The sequence below is a fragment of the Fonsecaea nubica genome (genome assembly GCF_001646965.1).
Source record: "Fonsecaea nubica strain CBS 269.64 chromosome Unknown Scaff118, whole genome shotgun sequence".
NCBI lineage: Eukaryota > Fungi > Ascomycota > Eurotiomycetes > Chaetothyriales > Herpotrichiellaceae > Fonsecaea > Fonsecaea nubica.
Genome location: NW_019173791.1, coordinates 32,721 through 47,584, shown reverse-complemented (window position 1 = coordinate 47,584; position 14,864 = coordinate 32,721). Strand labels below are relative to the sequence as shown.

Sequence of the window (14,864 nt, the reverse complement as noted above, 5' to 3'; positions counted from 1 at the left end):
GGGATGATGAACGAACTGATAATCGACGGAAAAAGTGCTTGGAGTAGCAGTCTGAAGTGGTTGATGGAAGGATGTTGATGGTCTATCTCAAGTCCAGGTGAGAGAATAATAGTGAATGAACTTGGTTGACGATAAGTCGAATGCCAAATGATCGACCGTAGTCAATCACTCCGGACACGTGTTAAGTGTATATACGCAAAAGCATCAAGGCCGTGACAGCAGTGGATAGATGATTACGGAGTACAAGGCACCGCCAAAGGCGCCCGCCATGTATTTTCTTTTATGGGCTGTATTCACACAAGCAGCCCAGTCTGAGCGTGTGGCCTTCTCATTCTACCTAACACCCTCTCTGTCTGATTCTGTCAAGACGCCGCCCGCTGGGAAGTCGCTCAGGAGCAATGAACGCAAAAGAACATGCGATCCCTCCTCTTGTACAAAGACAATTACCTGACACAAAGAGTCCCATAACCCATCATTCATCATCCATCGGTGCCGCTGCTTCTAAAAGTAACACACAGGCGACAGTATTCGTGAGTCAAATCCAGCACATGCTGTGGAAGATTGGTGCTTTGTACGATGGAGCGGATCTTGACGGCCCCTTCTTCTTCAATGAGCTTCCGTATCGAGTAGAAGAGTTCGGGCGAAAACTGTCACAGCAGTCAGCAGAGTGGTTGAAGAGTTCGATGTAGAGTCCTTACCTCCGAGTACCACCGGTATTGCCAGGTGATTAGTCGAATCAAGCATGCCAGGACATTTCTCGTGTCCCCTTTCTTCTCGTACATGCGCAGTATACCCTTCATGGCTTTGGGCGAGAACCTGATGTTCAGACATTGCTGATATGCTTCCAAAGCTTCGTTTGTGTGATGGAGCCGCTCAGCAAGATCTCCCAGGATCTCCCACTCCGCGGCGGATTTCTTGTACTGCATTTGTTGTTGCCGATACTGGCCCATTTCTGTCCGCCAGATTGTGTATATCCGGAGGTCTTCATACAGCACCATGAAGAGATTGTCGAGCCACCGCTCGCACAGGCGTTTGTTCTGGAATTGGGGATAGTGTCCATGGGATGTATCTGGCTCGTCGCTACCCGACTTGACTTCCTCAGCTGCAATCGTGGGCACTGGTTTCTCCATTGATCGGTGCGCTTTGATCTCTGCATTCTCATTCTCATCAACACCACCATTTAGTGTAGGTGCAGTGGAGGAGGATCCATCAAGAATCTTCTCATCATCAGCTTTCTTCGGCTCTTCCACAGCAGAGCCATCTTCTGACTCGTCGTCTTCGTCTGCGCCATTTTCATCCGCTTTCGAGTGGCCATTCGGAGTGCCGGATAGGGCGATTGTGCTAGCATTCTTGCTAGTGGGTATCTTTGGAGTCACCTGGTGCTGCTTCTCCGTTCGGTACTCCTCTTCCATCACAAAAACCTGACTTCGCGTCCTAAGGAGTGTGTCCCATCCGATGGCGGCCGCGATCCGTGTCAGCAAGCTGTACGCCTTCAAAAATGTCCCTTGATACGTGGCCGCCTGTAGTTTTCGCAATGAAACATGGACTTGATCGTACGGCTCTCCATGTCTGGGCTGTCCCTCGTCAATTTCGTCTAGGGCACTCTCAGGTAGGATCGGGAGAAGCACACGACTTGGTTCAGGCATTCTGGGCGAGTCCTTGTCCTGGTATGAAAACATAGGACACGAGTTCAGGGTAAGCAAGGCCAGATCCCACTGTTCTAGGTCAACATAGACCTCGGCCAGTCGAGCCCAGGTGCTGAATTCACTGGGCGCCGCAGTGACTCCCTGCTTGGCCAGTTCCAGAGCCATTTCGCCCTCACCTTTGCTCTGGCAGAACGCAGCTTGACAGTCAAGAAGCGCATAGTCCATCGGCACATCCTGTAAGGAATCATGCAGGAGCCGCACGGCTTGGATCTCTTCATCTCCATCCAGTAACACCCGCGCCAGCAAAGACGAGACCTCCACGTCCTTTGTTCGTAGCTTCTCGAACAAGTTGATACCTGATGCGAACCGTCCTGTCGTTCGAATGTATTTCAACAGTCCCGCAGTGAGATGGTTGGAGACCACGTTAGGGATTTGAATTTCGGGGTCTGACCCCAGTTGACGGCCGCTGAAGAATAATCGCTCGGCGGCCTCGAAGAAACGGTGCTCCAGCTCGGTGTTGATAATCGGATTGAACCTTCGGACACCAATAATCTTTTTTATCGTGTCACCGCTGCCATTGTCCGAGTATGAATATGCACGCAGCACTGCGCAGAGAAATGTCTCCAGCCATAAATTCTCGGTTGCAACTCTTCTGTCACCCCTTTCATCTACACAATAACTCTCCACACTGCCTGGGATTTTGACTTCCACCCTCATGTCTAGATGCGAAAAAGCATTGTAACAGCAGTACAGACCCGACACCACCTTGTGTGTTTTGTCAACAGGATTGAAAGTCAGGGTGTTGACATATGCAGCCAAGCTCGCGGAGGATGAGGCATCAACACCGGTCACATGGTGGTAAACTCCAGTTTGTTTGTTGCCAGCTTTGACGCTCTGCTTGACCAGGTGAACAAGATCCGGAGGTCCCAATTCGCGAAGTCCCGGTAGACTCTCTGTGCGTGCGTCGACAGCGAGGCCGATCTCATCATCTTCAATGATCCTGTGAGAGGCCCGTTAGCGCGTGATTAGAGACGTAGGATCTGGAAAGCGACTCACTCTGGCACTGCCGGCGCAACCATGGCCGCGCACCCTTAATGGGCGGAGTTGGACAAATATTTCGAGAACAGACTGAGAAAAAGGGGCGTATCGAGGCAGTCCGTAAACTCGAATCGTTGACGATCCTGGCGGGGTAAGCGGCGATGTTGAACCTGAGAAGTACGGGTAGTTGAGAGCGCCTTCAAGATCTTATACTGCACGAGATTTGGATGCTACGTGTCTCAATCCATCCTCCCAGAGATTGTTGAAGGAACAATTGAGTGCATTTTCGGCAAGCTTTCCTAAATGGGATGCGCAACTCTCGCCTCGCGTTCCACTTGGACATTTGAACGCGTTGAACGACATGATGCCGTGTTGGCGATCATTCACTTGACATCTTTACTTCCTCCTATCTTCATGGAAACAACATCGATTTCATCCAAGGTCAGAAGATATCCGCCTCGATTGCCGCGCCTACTTTGTCGAGGACGCCGGTAATGTATGTGTTAAATCGACAATGTCCCTCCCCCAACACCAGATGAATCGTCCCCGACCAGTGCTGGCTCAAGTAGACGCCTTGCGATACTAGACTCACCATGTCCGCCTTCACGGCCCTAAATGTCGAACCTGAAGACACCTTTCAAGAGGAAGTCGATGACACGCGAGAGATCCAGCTCGAGGAAGCCTTCAAACTCTATCAAAATGCACTGAAACTTCATTCTCAGGGTCCCGACTATTTCCAAGAAGCTGAGGACGCATACGACGAACTTCTGAATTCCGAAGTGTTCAAATATCCAGATGTTGTTTCGGACTTTCAGCACGACGAAATCGACGATGATACGATAGTCATTACCGCGCAGACAGACTCTGGTGCACTATCTCTGCTTCCGAACAGTGCTGCTGAATCCTCCGCAAGTTCCATTCCTCAGCTTCTTTACCTCGCCTTCAAGAACAGAGGCCAATTTCTCCTGGACGTTGCACGCCACCAGGTACCAGATCGCAGAGGGACTCGCTCCGAGCTTTGTCACTACTACGCCACGTCCAGCAAGGAGAGCCTCAGGCAATTCGCGCAAGCTCTTGAGCGTGATGACACCGATCTTGACTCGTGGAAGAAAGCTGCACGTGTGGCAGATGTTCTGTCTACCCAGCGCATCGCACGATTCTGCTTGGAGAGCGTCCTCGCTGGTGAAGATGAGGATGGCGAACAAACAATCGACTTATCGGGTCTTGACGAAGCCTTTGCAGCTGGCGAGCTTGAGGAGATGGTCAACCTGGTACAGGATGACATGAGCCGCCTTCAGAGTTCGGATGCAAGACCCAAGGATAAGCTTTTGAGTGTGTTGAAGAAATCAAATGACCCATACCCATTCCTACCGAAGCACGCATCGACTCTTGAATATCTGGATGATAGGTATCGTCCTCTAAGCTTCGCGGTGGCTCAACTCACTTTACAACCAGTCTCACCCGATCTTTACTCTCTGGGAAAGAAGATTTCCGAAACCATGAAAAATATTCAAGATGCCACTGGTCCCAGTAGCGCTGCTACCGTAAAAATAGACTTGAACATGACAGATCACGAAGTCGACATGGCAACGACATCAGAGGTCGTGGGGAAGGAAGGCGTCGTCGCCGGCTCCGGTCTGGTGGACATATCGCAGAGTCCTGAACTACATTCGAGGGAGATAGGAACCCAGCTCGAGCCACCCCCCGAGAAGGAATCACCGCAGGATCCTGTGACTGCTGATTCGGGCGAGACGCGACTGCGAGAGAACGAACAGATGAACGGCTTGCCGGATGGAGACACAATCGAGATCATCGAAGCGCGACCTTTTTCTGGAGCAACATCACGCAAACGGTCAACAACGGTGGCAGGGAACGATGAAACCGAAGGGCGAGCAAAGAGCAAAAGGTTACGAGCAAGAGAATCAATGGCTGACCCAAATGCTCAAGAGGAGGATGCGGCCCACGAGGATCCCCAGTACTTCTTGGACCAACTCGCCATGTTCGAGCAGGCGGATCAGGCTACATTCGACGTGGCGAATTCCCTTCTAAACAAACTAGGTATGAAGCTATACCTGTCAACAGAACAAGCCAAACAAGCTTTCTGGACAGGTACCGATGAGAAAGCGAACGGGAAAGGTTTTGAGAGTATCCAGAAGGACCTGACCTTGGTTTCGGATCTCCGCTTGATTTTGATGAACTGGTCCGATGACAAGGGTCACGCCATCATCAATGGTCACGGTAACCAGGATTTTACTGAGAAAGCCAACGGCATGTCTTTGTTTCTTCAACATCTCAAACCTACCAATCCGAAGGAGATCGAGCGACCCAGGAGCTTCGACAAAGTTGTTTTGACTTCCCTGGCTAATACAATCAATTCCGAGCCAACGAACATCTACGAAGCGGCAAGCTCCTGGTTGTCTTCAGTCCTCACTGGGTCGAATGGTATGGGCAAGTCATGTCCATCGCCCTATCTAAGTGACAAGTGGACCACAGATATGAAGTACTTGGTGGGTGAGTTGGCGCGCAAAATGGAGGAATATCTGTGGCAGCTTTTGCACCAGCGCCTCTACTCCCTATCCAAATCGAGCGACGACCTGGTCGACGGAATCGCCCCAGATGTCCATTCTGTCGTTGAATTTGTCGAGACACTATTCGAGATATTTCTGGATGCGGCAGCTGCAGCTTTCGATCTAGGCGGAGAATTTGATCACGCGAGTCACGACCGCCTGCAGAGATGGTCCAGTCTGGCGAGCGAGTTCATCCAGCTCTATTTGCGCTCTCCGGCTCTAGGGCTGAATGACCCTCTAATTCTCCGCTTTACCTGGGCGTCAATTGCCCAGGCCAGACTGGACGACAATGTCACTAAGGATCACATTGTATCGTTGCTTGAAGAGCTGAAGGCACTCCTGAAAAAGATTGAGGCCGACTCGATCTTTTTACCAAATAATAGTGCAATGGCTGTAATCTCTGTGGCGGCGATTGATCGAGAGCTATCCGCTCTCAGTACGCGCGATTTCTTCACGAGCATCTTCGACGACGATAACAGCGACCCTGTGGCAGTGATCGAGAAATTGGAACCCATTTTGGAGTCAACATCAAAACTTACAAATGAAAATCCCGCTTTCCGACACTCGACCCAGGCAGAAGAGCTCATTCAATTTCTCGAGTCCGGCGACGCGGCACTCAAACTGTACCTGTGGAGACGCCTTCAGAACGCTTACACGGCGATTTCATATACTCCTAAAGTCGTATCCTGTCTTCTGCGAGCGATGGAGACGATCGTTGATGAAATATCCACTACACGACATCTCGAACAGGAGCCAACTTTTCGGCAGATCTCAATGCTTAAATGGTTACATGATGTGGACGACTTGATGATCAGATTGTTGACAAAAGTTCTCGGTGATTCGAACCCGTTTGAATGTGTCGACAGTGACCACCTCCGCTCATCTTTGCAAGCAGTTGCCACAGTTGTGAAGCTTCTTCATGGATTTGTCATCTATGAAGACTCAATACGTGTTGGCCAGTCTGCGGCACCTCAGATCAAAGGCGCAACCTCGACGAAACTGTACGAGAAAAGCAAGGATCGCCTCAGAGAAATGCTTGTCCGCGCATGGACTCTGCAATATACACTATTGAAGGAAGCGACTATCCAAGAACCACTATCTTACCCTCGAGCCGCAGACGACTTGGCGGAGTATTTATGTACGGTTCATAACTCCTTCGGCCTCCGACAATATTGCAAACACGCCAACAAGTCCTTTATAAAGTTGGTCAAATCGGAGCTGGGAAGCCTTGCCACCCAACAGGACTATACTGGCGAGATTGCTCAAATCTTCTTTGATCTCTATCAACTTCGCATCGCCAATGGCATGGGAGATGTCGACCACGGTTGTCCTCCAGAAAACCTGGACAAGAAGACGGCCTGGTCCTTGATCCCAATGATCATGAAATATGCCGAACGTTTCAGCGTTAAAGACTTGAACAAAAGCGAGCTCAAAGCCACAATTGATAAAATGCAGCAAGCGTTAGGAGTGATCAAGAGCCCTCCCGCGCTGCAACAAAACAAACGAATCATTTCTTCCTACCTCAAGTCGATTATCAACGCAAATGACCTGTACAGGTGCATCAAAGGTATTGGTGATCTCCCTACACGCGTTGTGCAAGCGGATACGCAGATTGCGGCAAGGAGCGGCTGGTATTTCATGCTCGGGCATCTTACGCTCTCGAAATACAAGTCGATCAAACGAGTCAGTCCAACACCGACCGACGATTTGGACGTTGCTGCGAGCTTCTTCCGTCAGGACTTGGACCACAACATTGAGAAATGGGAAACCTGGTACCGTTTGGCTCAGGTCTATGAGGCCAAGATTGAGGACGACCTGATCTGGAATTCTACCAAACTCAACGAATCAAGGGCAGATATTGCTCTGCTCGAGCGACAGGCGATTCACAGCTATATCATGGCGACTGCAGTAGCCTTGCGATCTGCTGACGACCGACCCGAGACCGTAGAGAAGGTTGAGGACATGCTCACGGAATTTGCCACACGCTTGTATGCATCTTCTCGCCCTCCGCTGAGTATGGAAGCTTTTAGAACCGACAAACACATACGACACATGAGCAGCGTCGTCGACATGAAAATGTCCAAGCAACCATATCACCAACCAGTGGGAGAGTATGCTCTGTGGCATTTCGCAGCGTATCTCCTCGAAATGAAGCTCACAGATCGGCCCAAACCATGGACATCCCACTACACACGCGCGAAGTGTCTGTGGAAAATGTTTCGAAGCCGTGAAAACCGAGGTCGTGTCTCCTCGGAAGCTGTTCTTGAGGCCATCATCGAAGCCATTGAGGCGCTTCCTAAGAAGGAGAAGAACCATGAGCCGATCTTGGAACCCCACTTCAAACTGGTATCGATTGTCCACAAGATGGTGTGCAGCCGAGAGATCTCGCATGCCCAAGCCTACCAGTACCTACAGTCATCGCGCTATTCGCAAGGTGTGCCTTTGCCGGAAGATGAACAAGGAGTCGACTGGGTGCCCTACATGCTGGAAATCTTGAAGAAACTTGGACACGCGGACAAGTCCAATTGGCATCATCGAATCACAGACCGCGCGGCCCACGTAATATATGATGAAGAACCGAATTTCACTGGGGCACTTGGTGCGAAGCATCAGTTCACGCAACAGATATTCACAAAGACCATGACGATGCAGGTCTGGAAGCCTGAATATGAGCGACCAGGGCGTCATTATGTCTATACTGGACGATACATTTCTTTCTTTGTGCACATTCTGGAGCAGCTCAACGACCGCGCCAACCTGGACGCGCTCGTTCGCCGTATTCGCAGGAAGACTACGGACTTTCTCGATCACACCAAGATCTGGGAGGAAGTGGCCACAATCTACGTGCGGCTGTTGAGACGACTTGGCAAGATACCTGAAGGCCGAGAACGGGCATTATTCGATGGCATGAACCATGAAGAATTCACGAAGAAGTCGGAGATGATGGAGAAATGGGCTCATGATCCTGACACAACCTCTGTGTATTTGGACATTATGCGAGACGCGATTGACTTGAAACGCCTCAACAACAGTCTGATGAAAGGCCCTGTGATTGACGACCTCATAGGGGATTCATATGCCTGTCTCTACGAAGAATTCCTCAAGCAATTACCTCCAGAGGAACAGCCTAAGCCACAGCCTGCAGCGCTTCCACAAGGCACTTTCATCAACATGACTACCGATCTCGCTGCTAGCGGTGACGACAATGCTGAACGTGCTCGTCTAACGAACATGCTGCGGGCCCAAGGCGACGGTGCTGCCGAGGGACCACTGGCTGTGTCCATCTCTACACCTGCAGGTCTTGGACTTCAAAATTCGCCAACCCCCTTCCCGGTTGCAACGGGTCAACCGGTGCCCGAAGTTCAGCGTGAACGAGGCAGACCTGGACGCACGAAGACAGTGACCCGACGTGAGATACAGCGCAAAGCGGAGGCTGCCATACTGAAGCCACCACCCATTAAGACGCCCATACTTTCCAAGACACCTATTGTGGAGTTGCCTTCGAAGGCGGAGCTGGGACTAGAAGCTCCGGTCGACAAACGGCTAGCTGAAACGAAGGACGAAGACATGGACGGCAGCAGAGCAAGCTCTAGACGGGGCTCTATCCAGGACAGTGCGGATGGGGAAGCCGACGCAGAGGATTCTGGCAGCGAGCTCAGCGAGCTTGACGAGTTGGACGAAGAAAAGAAGCACATGTTGGAAGAGTACGAGATATCCAAGGACCATGTGGACGACGGAGGTGAAGAAGGGCCAGACGACGCAGTCGACGAGGCAGCTGAAGACAATGACGGCACAGAAGACGAAGACGAGGAAATGCACGATGCAGAGGACGAGATCGAGATCCAGGACTCGCAGGAACAAGTCGACAACATTGAACAAGAAAATAAGGATAGTCCTGATGACGACGACGAACAAGAGTTTCACGAAGCGCGACAGGAAAACAACGACCCAGTGGACTAGGGGACTACTGCTGGCCACGGGCTGGAGTCAGCTAGACGGTGCGATCCCGAGCCAACCCGGTGGAGGCCAGGGAGGCATGTAGGAACTGCTGGTTCGCTGGATACTCTGTCAGTGCCGCAAGCATTGGAGACTATCAATGATGATAGCTTGAGGCCGACAAGTGCGATGCTTTGCCCTCTTCTGTAACGGATAGCGCGAAACAATAGAACCCGTGTGTTGTACTCGGTATCTATCGCTACCCTCGATCTCGCAAGGCTGTGATGTAGCCTCGCCTCGGACTAAATTGTCCCGAAGTTCATCCATATTTTTTTCTGGCAGCAGTCCTAGAGAAAAGTCCGTGACGCAACACCCAAATCTACACACTTGTGAATCATCACATTGTCATTCTTTCCTAGCGAGTAGGTAGTGTCGGTACGACAGAACTGTATGGTACAATGTCCTCGGGGGCGCTTGAGCCAGTGTGTTTTTAATGCCTGTTCTTCCTGTTGCGGTGCCAGTATCTCTCACGAGCGGGCTCGTGCCACGCCGGCTTCTCTGCTACCACTACGGACTCTGTACGTTTCTTCCGTTGCGGCACGCTGCCACTCTCGCTCCTACTGCTATGCGGACAGGTATGGATAAAGATTACGCGAGCTACAGCACCAGCGAGCTGGTCGGGCGCATCACGGCGCTGGAACAGCAACTGCGTGAACAGACAGCGCTGCTGGCCTCGTTGACGACTTGCGGGAATGACTCGAAATCTCTACAACCTTCCCACCCTACGATCACATCTCTACTCCCAGACCGCCCTTCTACAACCGCGCAAAACCCCCTTGCTAATCCGTCACGGCCACGATCCCGGTCGCAATCGCGCTCGCGCTCACACTCGCCGAGGCGTGCCCGCCCATTCAACCCGGCAGCATACTCGACGCGGCACATTGCCCTGAAGTTCGCGTACCTGGGCGGGCGGTACGGCGGGTACGAGCACGCGAATGGCAATGTGACGGCGCAGCCGACGGTCGAGGAGGTGCTGTGGAAGGCGCTGCGCAAGGCGCGGCTGATCTCGCCCAGCTTGGCCGAGGGGAGCGACGAGAGCTACGACGTGGTGTGGGGCGAGGACAAGAGGCGGGAGACATACGTCAAGGGGAGGAGTGCGCGAGAGTCAGGAGCGCCGAGGTCTGGTCCGGGACCCAACGTGCAGGGCAGGGTCCGGCTGGACCTCAGCTGGGAAGGCTGCCAGTACAGTAAATGCGGGAGGACGGACAGGGGCGTGTCCGCGTTCGGCCAGGTCATTGGGGTTCGAGTCAGGAGTAATCGGGCGCTTGAGACCAGTCGAGAACCCGCTCCGGAGGAATCTGTGCAAGGAGAAGGGGACGGGGAGCAGCACGCGGGTGCGGAGGAACATGAAAGTGGCCAAGGCGATATTATGCCATCCATAGACGCCGCGGACCTCGCAGCGGATCAACACGCAAAGCCCTTCGACCCCGTCAAAGACGAGCTACCGTACATATCCCTCCTCAATTCGATCCTCCCGCCCGACATCCGCGTTCTGGCCTGGTGCCCCTCCCCGCCACCCACGTTCGACGCGCGCTTCTCCTGCCGCGAGCGCCGGTACAAATACTTCTTCACGAACCCGGCGTTCTGCCCCACGCCCGGCCCTCTCGGCCTTCGGCGCTCGGACGGAAAGAGTCCCGCCGGCGTCGTCAGGGAGGGCTGGCTCGACATCGACAAGATGAGGCAAGCCGCGAGCAAGCTTGTCGGGGTGCACGACTTCAGAAACCTCTGCAAGATCGACGCGAGCAAACAGATGCCCAACTGCGTGAGGAGGATCACGTTTGCCGACGTGGTCGAGTTTCCCCAGAATGGGAGGATGTTTCTGGAACACGAGGCCCTGAATCAGACCGGGTCGGCTTCGTCCGCGCTCGCAAATGGAACGGTTCCCCCCGCTTCTGGAGGCCCAAAGGTGTATACTTTCTGCGTCCACGGCACCGCGTTCCTGTGGCATCAGGTGCGGTGCATGGTGGCATTATTGTTCCTGGTCGGCCAGGGCCTCGAGGAACCGAGTATTATCGATGAGTTGCTTGATGTCGAGAAGAACCCCCGTCGACCCACGTACGAGATGGCCGACGACGCGCCATTGGTGCTGTGGGACTGCATCTTTCCCGACAGTGACAGCGGGGAGGGCGGAGTGATGGAAGATTCATTGAACTGGCTGTATGCTGGGGACGCAGCCACGGTGCCCGCGCTCACGACAAACTCTACCAAGAACGACGGGAAATTCGGCACTGGCTCGGTCGTCGACGAACTCTGGACCCAGTGGCGAGAAGCAAAGACGCAAGAACTCCTCTCTGGCAGTCTCCTCGATCTGGCGCTCTCTCAGGGTGACGGCACCCCCTTCCAGAGAGGCGCGACACGGGATGGACCCCGAAAGTCGGGAGCGCGAAGTCAGAAGGTCTTTGACGGGAGTAGCAGAGCCAGAATCAGTGGTCGATATGTGCCCGTGATGAAGAAGCCGAGGATGGATACCTTGGAGGTGTTGAATGCCAAGTGGGCAAAGAGTCGGGAAGCGAGAGATAAAGCCAAGGAGGAGTTTGAAGAGACGAATGCCGCAGTTGAATAGATTAGATTAGAAGCTGGCCTCGCTCCTGTTGCTCAGCGGATACCGGAGTACAAACATTTCCGACCCCCTCGCCAGACTTCCTCGAGAATCTCGCGGCGCGGAAGGAGAGTCTACAGATTGAACGCAGGATGAAAAACACGATCAGCTTCTGTCCTTATTCCATTGACACGGTACCAATCAATAGAAGAGGTTGAACTGCTTACAGGGAAGACGACCACCACCTCCGTAGCCCCCTCGACTATGACGGCCAAGTAAAACCGGACTTCGAGCCCCTTGAAGGCTTCGTGGATGACGATATCCTGGATCTGCGTCGTCGGGATGAATGTCGTGGTTGGGCCGGTGAAAAAGTAGCGCGACGAAGTGGATGTCTGGATCCCGAGACCTTGGAGGACCAAGAGGGATTCTTCTGCACGGGGGGGTTAGCGAGAAGGAAGAGCTTCGTAGGTACGGATCTAGACACAAGGACTCGTCGCTCCGAGCACAGAGTACAGGGAGAGGGGAAAGGGAGAGAGACCAGCACACATACCGACATAGTCGCGCCTCAAGCACGCGTACACGACGACCAAGCTCACCGGCGCCAGGACCCACCACTCTGCGCGGTCGGCAATCGCCCCGATCGTCCCGCCGACCAGACTGAGCTTGAGTCCCAAGTCTGCATACGCGTCGAGGCCTGAGGATGGCCGCGGTGCCTCGATACGGGCTTTCGTGAGGTTGACCAGCACGACGAGCAGGACGAGCAGGATCCGTAGCGCGTGCTTCAGAAGAGAAAAGACAGGGACACGTCGGAGATGTGAGAGGTGCGAAGATGAGGGCCGATTTATCGATGATGCGGCTTGCTGAACCGGCTGTCTCGTCGACACGTTGAAGCTGACCGTTGTCGGGCTTGGGAGGTGGATGGAAAGATACTGACGAGGACCGGTGAACATGATCCCATGGCTTATGTCAAGTTGTTTTGACGATGAGTTCGCTCCTTGGCTTTGTGTTTACGGAGAGACGAGAAGAGAAGAGAGAGATATAGACCTGTGCAGAGATGTGTGGCTGAACCTTGAGATTCGGAACGGAAAATCATTGCGCCGGGCCAAGCCTTTGATACAACACGTGCTCCCTGGCTCCCTTGATGACGGCGAGTAGTAGTAAGAGGCTACTTGGTTATCGTTGGGAAGGCTCGGTGCCTCATTGAACGGGCACGAACGGGCTCGTGGATTGTTACAGAGAGACTAATCGTTTCCGAGCCGACGACTTCGACTTCCTGCGGCTTCCTACCTCACAGCATTGTTGACACTTATCGGACGGTGGCCGAGTGGAATTTCGGGGCCACAATTCACGTATTTAATTACCCATGACGACTTTACGACAACGCTCTTTGGACTCTTACCTGTGAGGTCAGATTGGAGATGCAGCTGTAGCAGTCGTTCTGCACTTCATTGACGGGCCGCCACTTGCATTGTACTTGGCAGATATCCTACTCTCTCGCCTTATTTGGTGTTCTTGTACTTCTTTTTTTGACCCGCGAAGTACCTCTTCTCTGACGCTTTCGTGAAGCAGTTTCGTCCATCTTGTTATCTGCGGCACGTTTAAGGAGCTGTATTCGTCCACTTCTGCGTGGTGATATGCTTGTTGCAGCGTCTCCCTGAGCTGGCGGTATGGTGTTATCGTGTAACGCTTGAGCCGGCTTGGCCTGTCGCATGCGAAGAAGGCGGGATTACAAGTGGTAGATATACGTGATAAATATGCCGTGGGACTCGCTTTGGCGCGCGGCAAGAGATGAAACGAACTACCAGCCTCACATATCTTGTCAAGTCCTGGTCTTCAGATCGAACCATTTCCAACTGTTCTGCTAATAGCGGGGGAGAGAGCGCCTATTGCCGATCTTCTTCCACCCGCACAGCGCATCTGCGTCTCTTCGTTCCATGAAGGCAGGTACATTGCCGGTAGTATAGCCACATTTGATTCTGTCCTTGCCCCAGAATACGACCAGGCTGAACGTGTACCTTCTCATCCCGATAACAGACTCTCAATAGTGGCTCCCCATTACGTGGGTAGTCGCCCATAGCCCCCACAACACTAGGGGGAGGTACTGCTACGACGACCCCGAGATTTATCACGAAGACATAGATGGAAGAAAACTGTGGCTCTCTCTGTGACGCATGTGATCTAGATCTAAGTCACGGCCGAATTAGCTGCTTCTGTCCATCCTAATGCCTATTTAACCAATCATTGTCAACTATATAGCTTCGCAAGGCTGGTTCGCCAGTGATGTGGACATCTGCATGGGCCTTAAAGAAGGGACCTCGGAGTCACTGATTGGAAACGGTGCTGACACAACTACTGTTGCGGACACTGACTTCCCGCACAAGCTGCAGGCGCTTGACTGCATAGCAATCAACGACATCATCCACCGCGACATGAAGCTGGAGAACATTCTTTACGTCTCTAACGCAGGTAGAAGGTATCACTTTCAGCCATTTAGCTGCTGTAATCATGCCGTTGAAGCTGCCATAGTGCCCGGGCCAGAGGTTCATAGATGTTCATACAGGTGAGCTTCAGAGTTGTAAAGCAGACGTTTGGTCGCCCTTTGTGACAATTCTGTGGACTTTGAATGTGAACGGATTTCAGCAAATCCACTTCAAATAAATAGAGCAGGTTGAGACTGCAGTCTAATGTGCACTCTTAAACACGAGACTGTCGAGACTTGCAGAGATGGCGGTCGTGAACCCACTTTAGTGTGCTTCTGCGTGTTTCTGCGGCGTCGATGCTTACCAACCTGTTCCATAGTGAAGGACTCACAAAAACACGTGCCAGCTCTTCATCCCGATGACGACAGCAAAGCCATGGTCAGAAATACTCCTGCTTTGGCAGCTCAAAAGGCCATTCATCACATGCAGGTTCACGAAAGGCTAGGGAAAGCACCGATGGGTGTGGCCACGTTCGCAAACGCCGTACACCCGTCCAGACGAAACTGGCTAAAGTTGGACATACAAAATGTTGAGAATGACGGCGGCGCTGAAGGGTTGGGTCAGAGGATGGGATTAAACTCGGCCATAAAAGGGTGGC

The 14,864-nt window shown here is 52.7% G+C and overlaps 4 protein-coding genes across 4 annotated transcripts; 2 read left to right on the top strand and 2 right to left on the bottom strand.

The window, feature by feature from the left end:
* Positions 1–479: 479 nt before the first annotated feature.
* On the bottom strand, positions 480–2,725 carry AYO20_10669 (hypothetical protein; the record flags this gene model as incomplete). The annotated part of the gene is made up of 3 exons (XM_022648925.1): positions 480–647; positions 699–2,646; positions 2,703–2,725. The coding sequence occupies 3 exons, from the start codon at positions 2,723–2,725 to the stop codon at positions 480–482; spliced, it is 2,139 nt and encodes a 712-aa protein (XP_022495094.1).
* A 552-nt stretch (positions 2,726–3,277) lies between these two features.
* Positions 3,278–9,211, top strand: AYO20_10668 (hypothetical protein; the record flags this gene model as incomplete). The annotated part of the gene is made up of 1 exon (XM_022648924.1): positions 3,278–9,211. The coding sequence occupies one exon, from the start codon at positions 3,278–3,280 to the stop codon at positions 9,209–9,211; it is 5,934 nt and encodes a 1,977-aa protein (XP_022495093.1).
* Positions 9,212–9,824: 613 nt separating this feature from the next.
* On the top strand, positions 9,825–11,810 carry AYO20_10667 (tRNA pseudouridine(38-40) synthase; the record flags this gene model as incomplete). Its single annotated transcript, XM_022648923.1, has 1 exon — positions 9,825–11,810. One exon carries the CDS (start codon positions 9,825–9,827, stop codon positions 11,808–11,810), a length of 1,986 nt encoding a protein of 661 aa, XP_022495092.1.
* Positions 11,811–11,920: 110 nt separating this feature from the next.
* AYO20_10666 (hypothetical protein) lies at positions 11,921–12,736 on the bottom strand (the record flags this gene model as incomplete). Its single annotated transcript, XM_022648922.1, has 2 exons — positions 11,921–12,216; positions 12,337–12,736. 2 exons carry the CDS (start codon positions 12,734–12,736, stop codon positions 11,921–11,923), a joined length of 696 nt encoding a protein of 231 aa, XP_022495091.1.
* Positions 12,737–14,864: the final 2,128 nt, after the last annotated feature.